The 19,652-nt window shown below is 35.2% G+C and overlaps 1 protein-coding gene across 5 annotated transcripts in view; it reads right to left on the bottom strand.

Annotated features, from left to right (window-relative positions):
• LOC106179240 (uncharacterized) overlaps window positions 1-19,652 on the bottom strand; it is a 37,877-nt gene that overhangs the window by 4,262 nt on the left and 13,963 nt on the right. For 4 of the 5 annotated variants that reach the window (XM_013562781.2, XM_087010829.1, XM_013562780.2 and 1 more), the window contains exons 3-7: window positions 7,019-7,189; window positions 2,036-2,293; window positions 1,564-1,593; window positions 744-889; window positions 166-391 (exon numbers count right to left, since the gene is read on the bottom strand). In XM_013562781.2, coding sequence (XP_013418235.2) covers window positions 166-391; window positions 744-889; window positions 1,564-1,593; window positions 2,036-2,293; window positions 7,019-7,189 — 831 coding nt within the window. Of the gene's footprint in view, window positions 1-165; window positions 392-743; window positions 890-1,563; window positions 1,594-2,035; window positions 2,294-7,018; window positions 7,190-9,078; window positions 12,416-19,652 lie in introns of those variants that run through there. The other variant, XM_013562783.3, reaches the window with a different exon arrangement.

Here is a 19,652-nt window from a genome sequence, read left to right as displayed (position 1 = left end):
AATGTGAGGTATTGGAATACGTCTAGAAAGAATGGCCTCAGGAGACTTTATTTACTTACATTTCCATTTTTAACAAAAAATACTTGTAATATGGATTGTCTCTTTCATGCCCTTTGAAAAGATTTGCAGACTGTGGGAAGACATTCCCACCTCTTATTAACTTACCGTATTCAAATATAGTATAATCCACTTTAAATTCACTTATGATGTTCCTGTGTAAGTGGAAACGTAAGTACACTCTGTTACTTCCAGATTTGTACTCTCCTGAAGATGGAGTACAGAACTGACGTTCCCTGTGATGGATGCTTGTTGTCCTATCATATATTTCCAGAAAATTCAGTGAACATTCCAGAGGGTTCTTCATTTCAAAAGAACTAACTTTCAGATGGACCTTAAAGAAACAAACACATTTTTTTACCAATTAAGTGATCATTTAGACATGATCCTGATATAATCATTTGCTAAACAGCTTTGGAAGACCTACATGAAGTAAAATCTGTTCTTATTTTTATGTCATGTTCCTGTATATTTTTATAGTATATTGAGTCCAAGTTATAAAAAAAGTGTCCCTTTGTTTGTAGGTATGTTGTTTTCCTTTTCCTTTATTTCTTTCTATTTCTGTCAGTGGATCAATTTTGAGGATACATGCAGGGATCTTACATATTATAATTAAGGGTGACGGAAGGGCTGGGATGGAAAAAATGCCCCTTCCCAGGAATTTTTGGATCCAGACTCTATCTTACTCTCTGTCCTGGTCTGACAAATATTTCCCATGTGCAGTCCATGTCTTCAGTGCCATTCCAGGCATTCACCACCAATCCTGGGGGAAGGTCCTTTATGGTCAGGTTACCATCTTGGTAGAAATCTGTAGCAACTGGCAGACGACAGACTGAAATTCCAATATGAAAATATAGTATCATATTGTTTATTCACTAGTGTTTCAGACCGCCTAATAAAGACCTAACATAAACCTGTATCATACTGACCATCTGGAAGTCTACTGGTCATGTTTAATGACAAAGAATTGAATAGGTGTATAACCACCATCATATACCTGTATAACAGACAAAAAGATCCAGACCTTTGCCAAGTCCATTTAACCACACCCGCATGCACACACACACACACACACACACACACACACATATGCATGTGCAGACATACACACAAACACACACACACACACAGTAGATTGCAGATTTAGATTCATTATGTCAAACCTGCTGACTGTCAGAGAAAAAAAATCGAGATCCATGGCTTTTTGTTTCCATTAATTCTGCTAGTACTTCACTTGGATTCGGAATATATGAATTGATTGATCAGTTGAGTGATATGGCAATCAAGTATAAAGCAAACCATTACTTGAATAAATAAACTGATTAATTTGAAGAAATAAAATGAAGGTGGAGAATTTATTGCATACACACCTGTATACATATACAGTACTGTGTATACATGGACAATGAATATTAATATTTTACTTGTTTCCAGTTTTTATGGCAGAAGGACTTTTATAATTTAGGTTCATTTAGTGTTCAAAAACAAAGATAAAATAACGCTTACATGCTACATGGCCTGCGTCTAGTCTTGGTGCTGTAAGGTAAACAAAAGCAGAAATTTTGATATGTTTAAATGTCTAAGAGAGTTTTCTAGAGTTATCCAAGTATTGCTAACTTAAAGGCTATTTAAATGATCTTAACCTTGATAAGTTGAAAGAACAAAACAATGAAATGAAATCATCACACATCCTTTTTAAAGAGAATTTAAAGAAAGTAAACAATGCAGTTCTCCATGGAATATAAGAATATAATATACCGTATATATATATATATATATATATATATATATATATATATATATATATATTTGTTTGAAATGATATTGAGATCTGTTGGTAATGTTTTTCTAACAGGCAACCTTTTTGTTTGAAAAAAATAAAATGTAAGTATAATCGCAAAATTTAATGAGCGATCTGTACAAAAGTTGTAAAATTTGAAAGGAGAAAAAATCATTAGGCAACAAGGACATCTGGTACCTGTGTTTGGCTGGTTTACAAATTCATACACAGCCTGAAATCCCTTGTACTCGATGGTACCATCTGTCTCAAAATGGATCCACATAAACTGGGATGTGGACTTAATCAATGGTGGAGGCTTGGCACCACAGAATCGTCCAATGAGAGGAGAGTACCCATATGGTCCATCATGGATCTCAAGGTAATCATATTCACAGTCGTATGATGGCTCAATTTTAAAAAATTGAAATTCAAGTTTGATGACAAAGCCTGGTGGGGCTGAAAAAAGAAAAAAAATGACTACATGTTGTCAAGAATCAGTCGATATATTGTTTATTTATTCATTCATTTATAATAAAGCATTCATTATTTAATAATACTTACAGTAAGGTTGTTATTGCATAATTTGTTTTTATTGATCTTCTTATTATTATACAGAAAGTCTATCAACTGAATTGTTATGAAGTACAACTGTCAGTGAGTGAAATAAAATATGATTAAACAGTTATACATAATTCTGTAGATTGAGCTATCTAAATTCGCTTCTACATTTCTTCTGCAACAACCTTTTGGGCCCCAGGCACCACTTGAATACAAGTATTTTGTATAAAACAAGCATCAAATGAGCAATACTGACAGGTGATAGACATTATATGCATTAAAAGGGTTATATTTAATTGGATAGGGGTGAAGTGATGCTAAGCCTCCATATATAGTGTACCATTAAAATATATTGATAATTGAAACACTGAATTTACAGTAGCCTGTAGATGGAATATGAAGTATGGAATGGTCTTGGGAGAGAGAGAAAAAAAGAGGGAGAGGGGGTCTAATTCATATGTTGATTATGATGTGGTAAAGCAAGTTGCAGTTGGCAACTATGGCAACTGATGGAGCATCTCCCTACATTGGGTAATACTCCTTGGGGTATGGTGGTCCTCTTTAACTGAGGGGTGCATGGGGATTGGTCAAACAACAATTACTGGAACAGCTGAGAGAAGCAGAAAAAACATTAGTCATCAGTTCTTGGGCAAATTTGAATAATTTTTTTTTTTTTTTTTTTTTTTTTTGTATTTGGAAGAAACCTTGTCCTTGCACTTCTGTACAACATTTCCATTCATATCATTTCTTGTTTGTGTCCTCTGCTTCAGAGGCTTCCATAGACAAACTCTTCTGAGTAGTGTTATTATATTTATAATTGTTACATCTTGCTTCTCTGGGTTGTATAAAATGTTCCGTTCATCCTGCTTTATCTGCATTTTTTTTTCTAAAAAAATCTTTCAACTTTTATGTTTAACTTTAAAAAGTGACATCAATAATTATTAATGGATCCTGGAGTTTTGTATTCAACTTTTAAAACTTTGGGTTGTCAAAACCAACTCTTTCATAATTTAAATAGCATACAGATATTACAGCACTTAATTAATCCTCACTTTATCATGTCAATACCCCAAACAACAAAATTACAATATCATATTAGGTATTGACAATTTCTTTAGTTACTTTTGTTGCATCTTTTGGAAACTAATTTCAGAAATATTCAATTTTGAATATGTACAATATAAATATATAAAAAAAATACATGTTTCACAAATTCAGAAAAAAAACATCAACAGGCTGGCAGACAAAGCTGGAACATACCCAAGCACGATGAAAAGTCATGAGATGTTACAAGAAATCATGATTCCAATCCAGTGGTATACCTGGATATCATAACAAATCTAAATATTTTCCTTCTCTGAACTTTCTAGCTCTGTCACTTATTTTGTGTGCAAAGAGCAGAGAAGGTCAATTGATGCTCATGTGCAAAGCATTATTGAATTATGGCATATTTTGAATGTTGTTGCAACATGCCAACTTCAGAAAGTGATTGTGCAAAAACCAGGCAGATTACAGATACTGGACCTTAAAATATCTAGATTTACCATTAGTGGTGATTCAGCTAAAGAAACCATAGGCAAAACTGCCTATAAAATGGGCTTCTGGCAGCCCATTTTAATTTTATGCAAGTTGTAGAATTTTTTCAAAATTTAAACAATATGACGTGCCCCTTTAGAATAAGGAGTATTTAAAAGCACACACAGGGAAGGTGCCTGCAGCTGGCCTTTGTTTCCCAGGGTAGTTACTAGTCATGTGAAAAACAATTTTTGTCCTATCAGCTCTAAGTAACTAGGCCACATGAAAAACATCCAGTAGCGTGGCCAATGGTCACTCAGCTTTGTTTCATATGCCTATTAAATTTTCACTCCTGGGGCAGTCTTTGTTTAGCGCAGCAAGCTGTAACATGCGTAATATTTTGCGTTAGTACACCAACTTTGTTAGTTTAAAGCCTATTCTGCTCTGCTCTCCTGCTACCCTTTCCTTTCCATATTCGGGACTTTTCATTATCTTAACTCAGTCGCAAGTGGTGGGATATTTCATTTTCTGTTGCAGAAATAGCTGAATTTTTTATGGTCCAATTAATTACTATTTAATTTGTCTGTTCTCCTTATAGTGTTCTAGATTATGGGAAATAAAGGTCATTTTGCCGACTCTGTGTGTGTTTTTTAAAGTTTTATAGTAAGTATGAAGAATTTTATGACATACATAAATACAACATATTTAAAATGTCACGAAATTGAGGGTTTTCTTATAGGAAAATTTTATAATGAAAATATTTAAAATAACTAAAAGCTTATATTTTGGCTATCCCGTATGTCATTGCCGGGCTTTTTTCCAAGATGATCTTCTCTCGCTTGTGAGATCATTACTTTCTGTTTAAGATGCATCCTATTCAGAATTAATCTCTCAAAGGACATGAACCTGAGATAAGGTATCAGAAAATGTCAAACCCGATTCATTTGCAGTTGATGTGTATTGTTTTTCTTTCATCCACACTTATGACCTGACAACATATGTGTATCTTTTAGTGCGTTCTCAACAGCCTGGAAGAACAAACCTGAAGATATCTGTTTCTCAAGGGTGGATATAAAGAGTCAATTGGGTCTTCAGGAGATGATCAAAATTTTCTTTAAAGGCACCAATGGTAATTATTTAAAAAAAGTTTAACGCCTCACTCGTTCCATATTATTTTACTTTGAAATTTCAAGATATGGTATCCTTTAAGACCCTTTGCCAATAAGAAACAAATGTGGATTTATGTACCATGCAGTTTCTTTCAAATATTTTCATAGATACAATAGCATATTATGTAAGGAAGGGATATTTGATTAATTGATTATGTTTAAATTTAAGGCACAGTCATCCTTAATCAAGAGCTTAAATGAAATGAAATATATAATGGAATCTGTTACATATTGGTGATATTCATCAAAAAACTGAAAATTAAAGGAGTCATTAGGGATGTTTATTAAGCACCTTGTTAGGTAACATTTTTAAAAATAACTTTGGGCAGTAGCTGGAACATTGCACCCACCTGCTATGCAGCTATTTACATGAAATTCTCAAGTTAGCACCCTGTGGTTCAGGGGTCACTGGATAAAGGATCGACAGCTATGGAAAGGGCAGAGCCATTTTGATAATTGACTGGTATGGTAATTACTTGGTCTTTTCAATGGCCAAACTGTCAGATACATATAGTTTTATTATAATCACAAAAATTATATTTTTTGTGGCATTTGTGTTGCTATTACTGCATATAATGGTAGTAGGAATGTTCTTATTGTGAGAAATTTTGACTTGAAAAATATAGTATTTGTAACATGCACAATTTCCCCCACTGAAAAGAATAAGATGTTACCACAAGTTTCCAATGACCATTGAAACCCTGGATGCCAATTTAACTTATTTTTACAACAAGTGGTTGGTTGGATACCAGGCTAATAAAGGAATTACTTGAATTTCCTTAGCATGTCGTATAATTACCAATTACAGCTGGTAATTCAATCATCTACTTCCAAGAGTAAGACTATTGAAAATGTTTTAGAGTTCTCAAAGTGCCAAGTGTCCTGCCATGCTGTGAAGAATCAGAATGTCTTGATTGATGACATCTAGGAACAGGATGATGCAGAGTTGTTTTATTAAGTTTGCTTTGCAAGAACATGCTCCTTCCATTTCAGCCACTAAAAGTGCATTTGAACTGAGCTGACATGTCAAATCTTTGCCAAGAAACCCGACCAAATGACATTGTATAGTTTCAAACAGCATATATAACTTAAACAAATGCCACAGGGTATTGTTTCATATTTCCCCAAAAAAATGACATTTGAACAGATATTTTATGTTTTTTCCCCAGTTTTTTTAAAATTTAGGATGGAGCTCTTCAAGCCAAAAGAAAGTCTAGGTTCATTAAAAACCCAAAACCCCCTGCCTACAGGCCAGTAAATGAGTAGACTGAGCAAACTGACTGCCTAAAACTCAGGGGCATCTCGATAGTACGAAGGTTCATTTGGCAAAAAAATGGTAACATTTTCATTGTTTTTTTAATCAACCTTACCTTCGGACTATTGCTGTGGCCCTTAAAACTCAGGGTTCCTAGCTGGCAGTGAATATCCTTTGAGCAGCCATTCGTGAATTAACGGATACATTTAAGTGAATCAGGTGATTAGAGAGAAAGGCAATAAATACCAGACCTGGTCAATGATGTGACTGCTATGTCACTTAGCTAACACAGACATAATAGATTTAATTGTTCCATTCATAGGGTGACTCAGATCTGACATTGATCTAATATGTGGTTGTCTGTTTTCCTAATGATCACAAAACAATTAGCTGTATTGCCAGTGCCCTCCCTGGGGAGTTGAGATCATCTACACCCAGGCTCAATTACAGCACAAAATGTGCCAGATATAGTGTTTATCTGTTGTAAATGGAGTGCAATGTGTGAGAACCAAACTTTACTTTTACTTTTTGAAATGTGTTCTGTAGCATGGTATAACTCTTTTATAAATGTGTAACTCTTTTTCACTGGCCATTTCCATATTTGATTTTATGAAGCTGGAAATATTATAAACTAAATATCTAGAAGGAAAAAAAGAAATTTTTGAAGCAAACTTTAAGTATTACCTGCTAAAACTTGTGTACATGTGGTGCCATTGTCGTAGTTATTGGGGAAGTTTGGGCTGTAGAACTCTTGTAAACCTTGCTGGTTGCCGTAGGTGAAGTTCCAACAGGCACTGGGTACATAGTCACCAATGTGGGGGGCAGGAAACCTGGATGCTGTTAGTATATCATCAGCTGAAGATATAATAATAATAATAATAATAATAATAATAATAATATGCATCAAGAAAACATAGCAGGCACTTGCAATTGGTACATGATCACCACCGATGTGAGGGACAGTATACTACCAGTAATAATAATAATAATAATAATATTAATAATAAGAATAAGAATAATAATAATAAATAGTCAAAAAAAAAACAGAAAGATGAGTGGGTAATGAATGAGAATTCTTGCTGAAGAAATCTAGTTTCAGAGCAGGTACAAGTAGGTGGCTATATATCTATTAATATTGATAGCCCTCATGTAAATAGACCACAATTGTCAGGATGTCAGATAATAGCTGGCCAGTAATATGAATACAACAGATATATTCATATAAAGACTGGATATTAGCAAAAAAGAAAAGTGAAGTAGCATTTTTTTTCATTAATATTTCTATCCTGATTTGTTTAAATTCTTGTTGTAAATTTGAGATTCTTATGTTCTCTCCAGCATATAAAGCACAGATAGAAATCCAAGAGTATCTGTGCAAAAATTGTTTTTTGGAAAATGATGTAATGAAACTGGTATTTCATTTAGGTAACCTATTTGAAACTAAATGGTGGCATTTTGTTGAGTTCTGCAGCATTAATTTGACGTAGTTACTTGCTTAATGTGCAAGTATGCATTTTTATTTCATTAATATGTTAATAATGTGTTTTAACTTAAGCTTAAATTTTTTTGAAAAAAAAAATGATTTTAACTGCCAATATGAAAAAGTTTGCACAGAAATTGACTTTTTATCATATAGCACAATCGTGGTATGCACATTACATTTAAAGTGAACACTGATCTCAAAATTAAAGTAACCCAGCTGAAATTTTTGAAATTCTCTCTTTTAAATTAGATACAATAAATTAGATTTCTTTTCTACGCTTCTTGCATCATGACTAAGAATAAATATCTAGACAGAGTTTTGGTTTGTTGCCAAATACACTGATGGACAAGTTTTTATCTTTGAATACCTACAAATTAAGAACTTCAGTTGCCTGTGGAGAACAAGTGAGAGCACAGCTTCTCATAGTTTTCTCCCCCCCCCCCCCCCCCCCCCCCAAAAAAAAAAAAAATGTGTGGAGGGCATACAACTTATTCTTGGATTAGAATACACAATTCACTGGTCTTAATGCAAACATAAACCAGTAAGACTTCAGAGAGAGGGGAGGGTGCTCTATGTGTTAGGTTGACCAACACATTTAAAACATATGGAAGCCAGAACATGCATATTCAACCTATAACCCCCTGTTGCTAGTATTTTATCATTTATAATTCTACAGAAATAGGGACATTTTTTGTAACAAACCTTGTTGCATTCTGTGCTTCTGTGAAGTGAACTGAGAATTTAGATTAAATATCTGAAGAAGTTTGTAACAGTTTGTGCAGGCTGAAAAATTCTACAATTTATGCCTACACTAGTAACTGGACATGTGCTTTTTTAACTGTCAGATACAAATATATGAAAACAACAAATAAATAATCAGTTTGTTACATGAAAAAAATTGTCAAATAAGTTCAGACTGCCAATATTTAATATAATTTTTACTTAATACTAATCACTTATATCAAATTTGAATAAAACAAATTCAATTTGACAGTATGTTCTCTAAAACAATGTTGTTTCTGGATGACTTTATGTCAAAAAGATCATTTTTGTGTGTAGCTTAAGCCTGTAAAACCTTAAAAAACTAAGATTTTATTGTAAAAATGAGCCATGTGAATACTTAAAGTAATTTCTATTCTTTTCACCTTCCATACAATTCAAGCAAATGGCTATCAGCTAATTATGTGACTTGAGTAGTTCTGGCATCTGCCTCTAATTTCCTGTAGTCTAGATAGGGACAAGATAGCCACGATGTACTTACCTACATTGAGGGGCACTAACCGGACGATGATTAAATAGAGTGTTATCACCAACTTGAATTTGGAATGCATTAGATCAAGTCAACTGAATATGTCCGTGCTTCAGAATACTTCTTGTAGTCAAGTCCTCAGTTAAAATGGCTTCAAAAGAGATGAACAAATTGAATATTCATGTGTGTAGTTCACTGTAACACTGTTATTCACTTCAGAAAGTTGGGAAAAAAATGGACATCATGTCCATGTTCCTGTTATTTGAGAACCAGCAGTGCTTCCAATGTTTGCATTCAAATGAATTGCTGGCTTGAACCAAATACACATGTTTACACGAATAAGTCATATGCTAAAAGTCAAACAGTTGTTGTGAAACGGTGTCTGTCAGCATAAGAACCCATTTTTGCCACATATATGGGTAAAACAAAATACACCAACATATGTTACTATTTGATTTTGCTTGATATTTTAACTCCAATGAGAGAACATGGTAAAATTTAAGAAAAATCACTGCATGGATTGTGATAAATTTGTAAAATTATTTTCATGGAAAATATGAAGTTGAGATTTCTGGCAGCTCTGTCTTTTAATGCAGGAGGTTGGTAGCTTTCCTGGTGATGAAAAAGTTCACTTTTTCTTCACTAGACAAATGTTAACCACTGAAAGATTCTAGCCAATATATAGAAATCATCTCCTTGCAAATTAATTTTTAAAAGCTTTTTCAGCATACTTGTAACATACTGTCTCCATTTTTGCTGGATTTTCCTGTTTTGCTATTGTAGTTTTGGTATAATATCCATTGAGTTTTCCTTGTTGGTATGTTTCATCTGGTGTAATATTGCCATTTACAGGTTGCATGGAAAGACAAAGCACTGTTTTTTTTTAAATAAAATGAAAACCACAAGGAAGAAAGTCCATCTGGATCAGAGAGACTGTGTAAATGATATGGTCAGTACCTTGCCTGTACAAGCCATACCATGATCAGCACTTATGGTCACTATGTATTAGTCTTCCATTAACTATAACTTGTCACAGACAGATGAACTCAAAAGAAAAAATATCCTCTTCCAGAGCTTGTTCAGCATGGTCGATACATTAAGGTGTGGCTATGGTTAAACTGATTATCAATTAAATAATAACAATATTTTGAGGCACACAATCCTTTCTGTTTAAAGTTGACAGAGTTATAGACAGACATGAAATCATTGCACAAAAACTATGAATATCCTAGAAATGGCAGCTGGCAGGATCCTGGCTGTTTCCTTCACTGTACTGGTATGTGGTAAGATAGCCAATGGGGACACCAACCTTTCAAGTGGATATCCACACAGTAATTGGCCTCTCTGAGACACTGTCTCTTTGAATTTCCTAGCTTTAATATCTTGTTAATCCTATAAAGTTGATGCTGTTTTATATATCCTGTTCCTGGAGTATACAGGTCTTAACTCCTATCATATACTGCCTAAGTTACAGCTACTCTCTCAATATTCTAAATAAATGGACTAGAAGTCTGGATCCTGATATCTGAGTAACAATTGCATTACTGTTCCACCAAGATCCCACAACAGTAGCAGGGCAATAAACCCAATGGAGTAAGTAGTAGAAGTTACAGTCCTCAGCTTTCTAAAAGGGAAGAAGCTCTGCTTGTTCTGCTGCTTCAATCTGGCCAAACTGGTTAAGACCTCTAATCACAGGATAAGCTTTGATATCTGCTGTTACTGAGCTGGTCTCCGCTGACTCAGTGAGAGAGAGAGAGCTAAAGCAAGTCAAACATAAATTCCCTCTCACACGTCCCACACCTCATGGTAGTTATAGGCATCTTATTCAATTTGTTTTGTTTTTTTCAAAATCTGAAGTCATGACCTTCCCTACAGCTGGTTCCATGTTGTGAAGATACAGAAATCCACCACTGTGTGTTCACAGGTGCTTGTATTGGTTTTAATGCATTTGATAACACTGGTCATATGTCTGTTTGTTTTTGCATACTTTGGCCGATTCTCGATAAAGCAGCAAACTGTTCTACAAAGTCCTTTTTCCCTTCTTCATTTTCATCAAATATCCAACACTGCTGGGTTTGTTTGTCTGTTTTCATTATATATATATTTGCCAATGAATGCTATGCTTTCATAAGTTCCCAATAAAGCACTTAGTCTGGCTGGAGTTATTGTACACATGCAGTTTTTTCTTTAAACTTTTACTTACTTCCCATTGCTCACAACTGCTTCCTGGCTTCTAGAACACTCTTAAGATAGTACCACACTACTTATCACTGCAGGATAAACCATCAAGAAAAGTATTACTTAAGATATGTATTAAGAATAATCCTGGAATGACAAAAAGGCCCACAGATCCTTATGTAAGTCACAGCTAGGTCTTGTTCCAGGAATGAGTCCAGCGCTATATTAGACTGATAAGATGTCTGGTCTGTCACTTACACCACATATTTCTGATAACAGCACATCTTTTCACCAAACAGCTTGTTACATATTGGCCATGTACAGTACGTCCAAATGTTTTCAATTTTTTGTTGATATCTTCTGGATTTTTCATTCACTGTCCATGTACGATGTCAACTTTATTGTGCCAATAACCTAATCCTTTTCATTTTATTTAGCTCCACCTGAAATACTGTTATCTTAAGTCAGAAAAAAATTATCTGGTTGCCTGACTTTAAAAAATTCAGAAAATAATCTTTTTCAAAGAGAAAACTGATTCATAATGAAACTTTTTTTGAATATGTACTGCCTTGAATGCGTGAATCTCCACCATTTGCAAATCTAGATTAGTTTTGCAATGTCATAAAATCTTGGTTCATTGGAAAAGTCAACTCGTCACGGAATGGCAGCTGCCATAAAACCATGGGCAGTCAAAAAATCAGTCTTCTGATCTTAATGCCTGTTAGTTACTCCTCCTGCTGGGTTCCAGCGGGGTTCCCTAGTTGTGGTAGTGGTATCCAACATCTATGTTTTCCGGCAGAGTATACAACTGTTTCAGACCAGAATAGACTGTTTGCATTGAATGGCCAAGAAGTCTGCCTCACACCTGTTTACTATAGATGCACTTGGATAAAAAGAAAGGCCGTGTACTGAGATAAAAAAAACTCCTTCCAATCTGGCATAACCATTTGCTGGGATGCTAACTTCCAACATAAGGACCTCGAGTCTTGTTCGAATCAATGCCAACAACCCCGCTGCTTTCCAAAGCATGGTTGCAAATCCCAATACAATCTTCCCAGATGACCAGATGGTTGCTGAATTATTTCCTGGGAATATTTTACATGGTAGTACATTGTTTTATGTACTTTCGCCTGATCTCCCTTCATAAATTGGAAGTAATGGGCTGAGTATTTCTGCAATTTTTTTTTCATTTTTTTTTCTCTGGTTATGTTCTCTCTTCTCTGTAATGCATCTAATATTGTAGTTGATTTTAATAAAACTTGATGCCAAACTGCCTGTTACATGTAACTGATTAAACTCTGGCATATCCCTGTATATCATTTGATCATTTGACTCCAATATTGCACAAAATCCAATCTTGGTTCATACTAATGTCTGGCATCACCTGTTACAGTATAAATACATTATCTTTTGACTTCAGATATAGGATCGCAACTCAAAGCTCAAAACTTGCTTAACAAGAACAAACGATACCATCTGCATGCGCCAAAGCTTTTTAGAATAGCATTTCTTCTTGAAATATAGGCTGCAAGTTTTTCTTCCCCGTCTTACATCACAGCCTGAATTATTGATGCCTTTCAACTGATCCCTTCCTGATGGAATCGTAAATTAATAACACTTGTATTGGGTATCAACAGCACTGCAACTCTATGGTTACATGAAGAACTGCCCGATGGTCAGTCAATGGTCAATCGCCATGAGAGTCTTAAAATTATGAATCAATAAGAAAATAATCAGTCAACAGCATTAATGCCCTACAACTAGTGTATCATGTGTAAATGTGGCACAGGGCTCATTTCCAGTAAAAGTGTCATGTGGATCGATCCAACTCTGCAGAGATTTTTTGCTGAATGCAGTCAGATCAACATGCTGCACCTGGTTTCGAACCCTCTTGTATAATCACCAGAAGCGTGTTAATCTTGTTGCATTCAGGGATAGTCCACATGAAGTTGGATCGATCTATGTTGAATGATAATTTCATTGGAAATGAGCCCACAGATGAGGGATGCAGACATAAAGCCCTCAAGGTAAATTAAACACAGATGAACAGGCATGAATATTAATGAATGATGGTAGATGATCCGGACCTTAAGTGTATCAATACTCCAGGTAATACCTGTGATGACACACCTGGATCTTCATATACATATGGCCACTCAGGTGTGATAATTACTACATTAAATATATACCATGTAAGGTACAAGAATACAGGTTAGCACTGAAGAATACCTGATAATTCCAAAATTCATGGACGGATATCAAAATGTGAGGTTAAAATTAGAAGAAAAAAATTTGATAAGTTTTTACCATTTTACCAATTACCAACTTCATACATTGTATCAGAGCTATTTCTGATCATTGAATAATCAAACTGCCAATACTGGTTAGCAGCCTGGACTTTCAATTAGATTTGTGTGAATTTAGAACGCTGATCGGTGGGGATTTATGCAATCAGCTACTTTAAATAGAAACATACCGGTATTTTGTCACTGACGATGATGCAATATATTATAACGTTCATAGTAAGTGGCAAAGCATTTAGTAGTACCCAAGAAAGGTATTTAGAAACAAACACCTAAAAGAAAATACTCTTTTAAGAGCCCATGGCTCTTAAACTCATATACTAAAGAGTTTAAATGACAAAGAAGTTAAGACCCTCCCCCCCCTCCACACACACACACACACACACACACACACACACACTGATAAAAACATCCAATTAAACAACTCCATTGGTAGCCATCTTTAAAGTGGAATAAATATGGAGAAATATTAGATGAACATAGGCTCCATTTACCTCGGTATATATTGTATACTGTCTAGAACTTTGTGACTATAAGAAAAATGGAGTAACTGATGAAAAAAAAAATTCTGCCATGATTTCAGTGCTTATTAGAAGATGAAGTAATTTATGGACATTTTTTCAACTGAAAGATGATGTGGCTATGCTGCCTCTAAATGCCGCTGATTGCTTTAAGCTATGTTGCTACCAAGTATGAGTCAGATTACTTATGTTTTTCACTAGTTTAAACAGGTGTGAAAGGTTTGGCTCTACCAATTTTACTTCATTTTTTTTCCTTTTTCTCAGCTGGCGGCCAGGGAAATCAAATAACTACAATGTGGAAATATCAGGATTGAAATTTGCCTTTACTTTGAAGCTTTTTTTCCAATGCTTTGAAATTAGATTGGTTTTGCCAGATACCTGAAAATAATTTCATATCAGTTGATTACAGTCTGTTGAGCTGGGAGCCAACGGTGAGAAAACTTTTGTCAGTTTTAGATTTTCTTTCGTAGCAAATTTTGCTAAGATATAGGAATCATTCTGTTATAATTTTCATTTTTTTTTTTTGCATTTTTGACATGAAATGATGTTAATTTTTGAAATATATAACACATCTTTCAATATTTCGTAACTGCAAAGGTCAGTTTTTTGCCAGATATCAAATATTAAAAATCAAATAGAAAATGATGACGTTTTGTTGCCTCTATTTTAAATAATTGATTAATCCAAATGATAGGCTAAGTCATTATATAATTTGAATATAATAGGCATAACCATTGTTGGATCGAGTGTTTTGCTGGGGAGGTTGGCGGGGAGGGGGGATTGGGGCAAAAGGGTAAGAAATAATTTAAAATATAATACACTAGGCGAGTGCAATTTTAGTATGATATAAAAGACACTAGGATGGTACAATTTTTTGGATTTTTGGTCTTCTTTTGCTTGTTTTATGTTTTATGTTATTATTTTTTTTTTTTTGTGGCGGGGGGGGGGGGGGGGAGAGAGAAAAATAAGAGGTTATATCAAAAGCTGCTGTGCCCTATTTCATTAACTTATCAAAATTGAGCTATCATATATTTATCATGCAGCAATATAAAACAAATTTTTGTAGCTAGAGTTTATTTTTGCTGTCACAGCTAGGACTCTGTAAGGGAAGCCTATGATGCACTACAAACCATATATTTAAGTCAAGATTCACAATCGAAGTATCTATATACTTAACGGAATAAGCGTCAACATTATTTTGTTAAAAGTCATCTCAAATGTTGCGTATGTGATAATCCATCATTTAACGACCAATAGTCAGATTGAGGTTAATGAGGCAAATTACGTCATAATGAGAGGTGAATGATAAAATTGCCGTAAAATACCCTCATGCTATATTTACTAGCTTTCATCATTATAAATTAACAATATAGTCTAACTTAAGGTTCAAGTGTAATGTGTGCCAGCTTCGTTATGTTTTTCAACCTCTGCATGTACACACTTATAAGACAGGAGGGCACGTACCGGTAATACTTTTTAAAAAATGAGGAACACAGCAGTGGCGGATTTAGAGGGGGGTCAGGGGAGTCCTGACCCCCACCCCCACCCCCGCCCTTCGATATCTGGTCCCATCTTGTAATTAGAATTGTGACGAACTGAATCATAGTCCTAAACCGCACCAAATGGCACCGTTCGCCCTCCAAATTACCAAAATTTTGGAGGCCCCCAACCCCACGCATCCGCGGACCTCCCGCCCCCTTCAAATAATCCTGGATCCGCCCCTGGATAGCCTGTGTCAGGTTAGAAACTTGGGCAATAAGTCACTGACCTTTTGAAAAAATTGTATATTGCATGGTCAATAAAATTACACAGACAGTGGACTTAATTGCCACCATATAAAGCTTTTTTTTTTCATTCTTTCACTTTCATTTTATAATTTGGGTTTTGAATGGATCGTGTTCATATCTCTGAACATTTATTTATCTCTTTTGCTTCCTTTCGTTCTTTCTCTTTTCTATGGAGATCGTTTTTGATTTCTAAGAATATTCGTTGCTCATTCCTTTACTGTTTCTCCCTTTTTCCTTGTTTGTTTGTTTCTTTTTTTTTTGTTTCTTTTTCTTTCTTTTTACTTCCCTTCTTTCTTTTTGCCTTATTTTCCAAATTCATGCAGGCAGAGCGTACTGCACAAGTTTTGAAAACTATACGCTTTGTCTTCCTTACCACATCTAATTTGTCGGGTAATTTTCAGCCAGCCAGATCCCGTTCACCTCAGTCATAAATCTTAACTCTCAGTTTTACAGTTAAATTGATCAAAACTCACTGGCAACATGTGGATGTCAGTTTTGAGTTTAGTAATTGCCTGTTAACTAGGTAAATACGAGGGTTTAGCATATGCATGGACAAATGTCATCAATTTACACAGTGACAGTTGTTGATGTCATCCCATTTGTACAGTGCCAGCTGTTATAGGGTATACATTATACATGTTACGTGACTACATGTAATATCATGCTTTGGTGGGGATTACTATACCCAGACAGCCTCAATAATCTGGCCCACGTCTGGCCCAGATCTGGCAACGTCTGGCAATATCTGGGCCAGATTTTGCCAGACACTTGCCAGATCTGGGCCAAGTCTGGCAAAGTCTGGCATTTATGCCACATTTTGCCAGACACTTGCCAGATCTGGGCCAAGTCTGGCAAAGTCTGGCATTTACGCCACATTTTGCCAGATGCTGCCCAGACTTGGGCCAGATATGGTACTTTCATTTTCAATTTTTATTTTCTATTTATTTATTTTTATTGACCAGTGAGCTGAATGCATTGAACTGACGTCATTTGATAAATTTTGATTTAATTTATCTCTCTCTTTTTTCTTCAAAGTCCCCTCATAAGTGTGCTATTTGTTTAATTTGACTTGACATTTGAATGAATTCACTGATCTAAAACTTTTTTGGACTACTCGTTCCGCTGTTGTAAGATTCCGCTTTTTATGCTAAGCCGGTCAAGGACCCGGATGTAGCGTTTCTTAGAGTTATGGATATGAAAAAAGCACAAGCGTATCAAACTGATACAATTTCGTTGAGTGATTTGATTCGTGGTGCGATTTATTTCGAAGGCATCAACACTGGCGACGAGGATAAACACTAGTGCAAAACTGTGAGTCAAGTTTCTTTGAAAAAAATGGAGAAAAAATGTGAAATTACGGAATTCGAACCGTACAGAAGTCCGGAGACATTGGGTCACGCTCGACGCGATGGCTAGACAGTTTAAACTTTTCGCTGACGGAAAAAGATTGATCTTTTCAAAACCAACGAACGGCATGAATAATGAACAAAGATAGAAAATTAAAAATACATGACAAAGGAGACGCGCGCTTATGTTGTATTCAGCAGGGACAGGTGTACAACTTACAAGATATTTTCAGGACTCTCCCAAACACAGGTTAGAAACATGAATATACATAAGACAGTTAACGCTTTGAATGAAATTGGAACACCAGAAACTGAGTATGATGAAACTGAAGTCATTTGACAAACCAAGCCAGTCTAAACATTACGAGTTTAGACATGAAAAACGAAGTAGAAACTCCCTGACTGAGAAAACATGGAACGTTGGATCACTTTGCAAAACTCTGCAAAACTGAAACTATTATTCATGTAAATGACAGCTTTGAACATGAAAATCCAGGAGTGCATATACATTTGGTGTGGGAACCAATGCACAGAAGACATGGAGGAAATAGAGGAGGTGTTAATCTCAGTGTATTACCAGATTCAGGTGCATATTGTAATATCATTGATGAAAATACATGGAGAATGCTGAAATCCAAGAAAAATAAATGTGGCTCTTGTGGAGGACCAGAAAACAAACAGTATTATTCATGTACACGTCTGAGAAACCTTTAAAAGTGAAGGGAACATTTGAATATGACGTAAAGGCAAGCAAAGGAAGAGACCAGTAGTAGTGAAAGGACATGGGATTTGATATGAGTTGATTAGTTTTGAGAATTTTCAGTGTGGTTTAAGGAATAAAAGTTGGAGTTCATATGCTATTCTGCAAATGTTTGAAAAGACATTTTAAAGACTGAACTGTCAATTAACATGTTTTGAAAGGACCGTTTCTCTCCAAGAAAGGAAGGGATGTTGTGTTTGGACTTGACATTTGAATGAACTTTTGTTAACTTGGTAGAGTTACTTGTTCCATTGTTGATTCCTTTAATAATTATAAGCTTGTCAAGGAGGCGGGTGTATCATTTCTTAGTGTTATGGATTTGAAAAAAGCGCAAGCATTGCAAACTGGTTCAATTCATTGAGTGATTTGATTCGTGATGTGATTTAATTCAAAAGCATTGATACTGGGGTTTGTTTTTGTGCACATGTAATTCTCTTTTAATTGTACATCTATATCTGTGCTGGAGTATACATATTTTTTTTCAGAATTTACATGTATGTACAGTACTGTAGCCAGCATGCAAGTTGAATTGAAACAGTTACTGCATGGTTATTTATAATTTTGTTATAACTCTCCATCATCTAAAAAAGAATGTTTTTTCATTCATTATTCAAGATTTATTCATTACAAAACTATATTCATTAGTGATTATTATTATTAATGATATGTTTGAATTAGTTTAAAAATGACAATGTATAATATTATTTAGGTTGAGGTGTGCAAAAATATTTCCCCCTCAAATCCCCCCCCCCCCCCCCCCCATGTACATGCATAATTAATTACAATTTTTGTAATTTGTGTTAATTCAGATTCGATGAGCAGCTTTGTGTTGAAAAAAAAATTGTTGTTATAACTGTTTTCTTTACATGTATGTAAGTGACATTTCCTCCTGTTAAGTGTCTGTATATTTGCCTTTTTGCAGTGTGTTTTTTTTTTTTTTTTTTTTTCAAACATACAAATTGTTTTGTACAAAAAGACAAGGAGTGGCCCTTAATTTGTTGCATGTTAGTTGCCAGCAAGGTTATATAATGTGTAATAATTTTGTTTAGGCTTTTAGCACAGAATAAATACTTGAATCTTGAATCTTGTATGTCTTTTTTATAGTTATCTTATTGAATAATTAAAAATAATTAAAAAAAGAAAAAAAAAAAAAACAATCTGGGCCATATGTGGTCCATGTCCGGCCCTAATCTGGCCCACATCCGGCATGCCATACCTTTGCCAGATATTGCCAGATCTGGGCCAGATCTGGCCACATGAGCAAATGTGAAATAATAAAAAAAAACAATCTGGGCCATATGTGGTCCATGTCTGGCCCTAATCTGGCCCATTTGAATATGATCTGGCCCATATCTGGCCCACATCTGGCATGCCATACATTTGCCAGATATTGCCAGATCTGGGCCGACATCTGGCCATATGAGCAAATGTGGACTGGGCCAGATGTGGCAATGTCTGGGCCAGATCTGGCCCAGACATTGCCACATCTGGCCCACATGTGGCAAGCCATACCTTTTGCCAGACATTGCCAGACGTTGCCAGATCTGGGCCAGACATGGGCCAGATCACTGAGGCTGTCTGGGTACATTTTTAAACACCTTACCAATTTGAACATCTTGCATTTTCAATATATATATCATTTTAGTCACTCATATTTAGACCTGAACTTCATTGTTATGGCTACTAATACA

The sequence above is a fragment of the Lingula anatina genome, chromosome 4 (assembly GCF_051362555.1).
Source record: "Lingula anatina isolate TDL-2025a chromosome 4, LinAna3.0, whole genome shotgun sequence".
Lineage (NCBI taxonomy): Eukaryota > Metazoa > Brachiopoda > Lingulata > Lingulida > Lingulidae > Lingula > Lingula anatina.
This window is presented reverse-complemented; position numbering and strand designations above follow the sequence as displayed.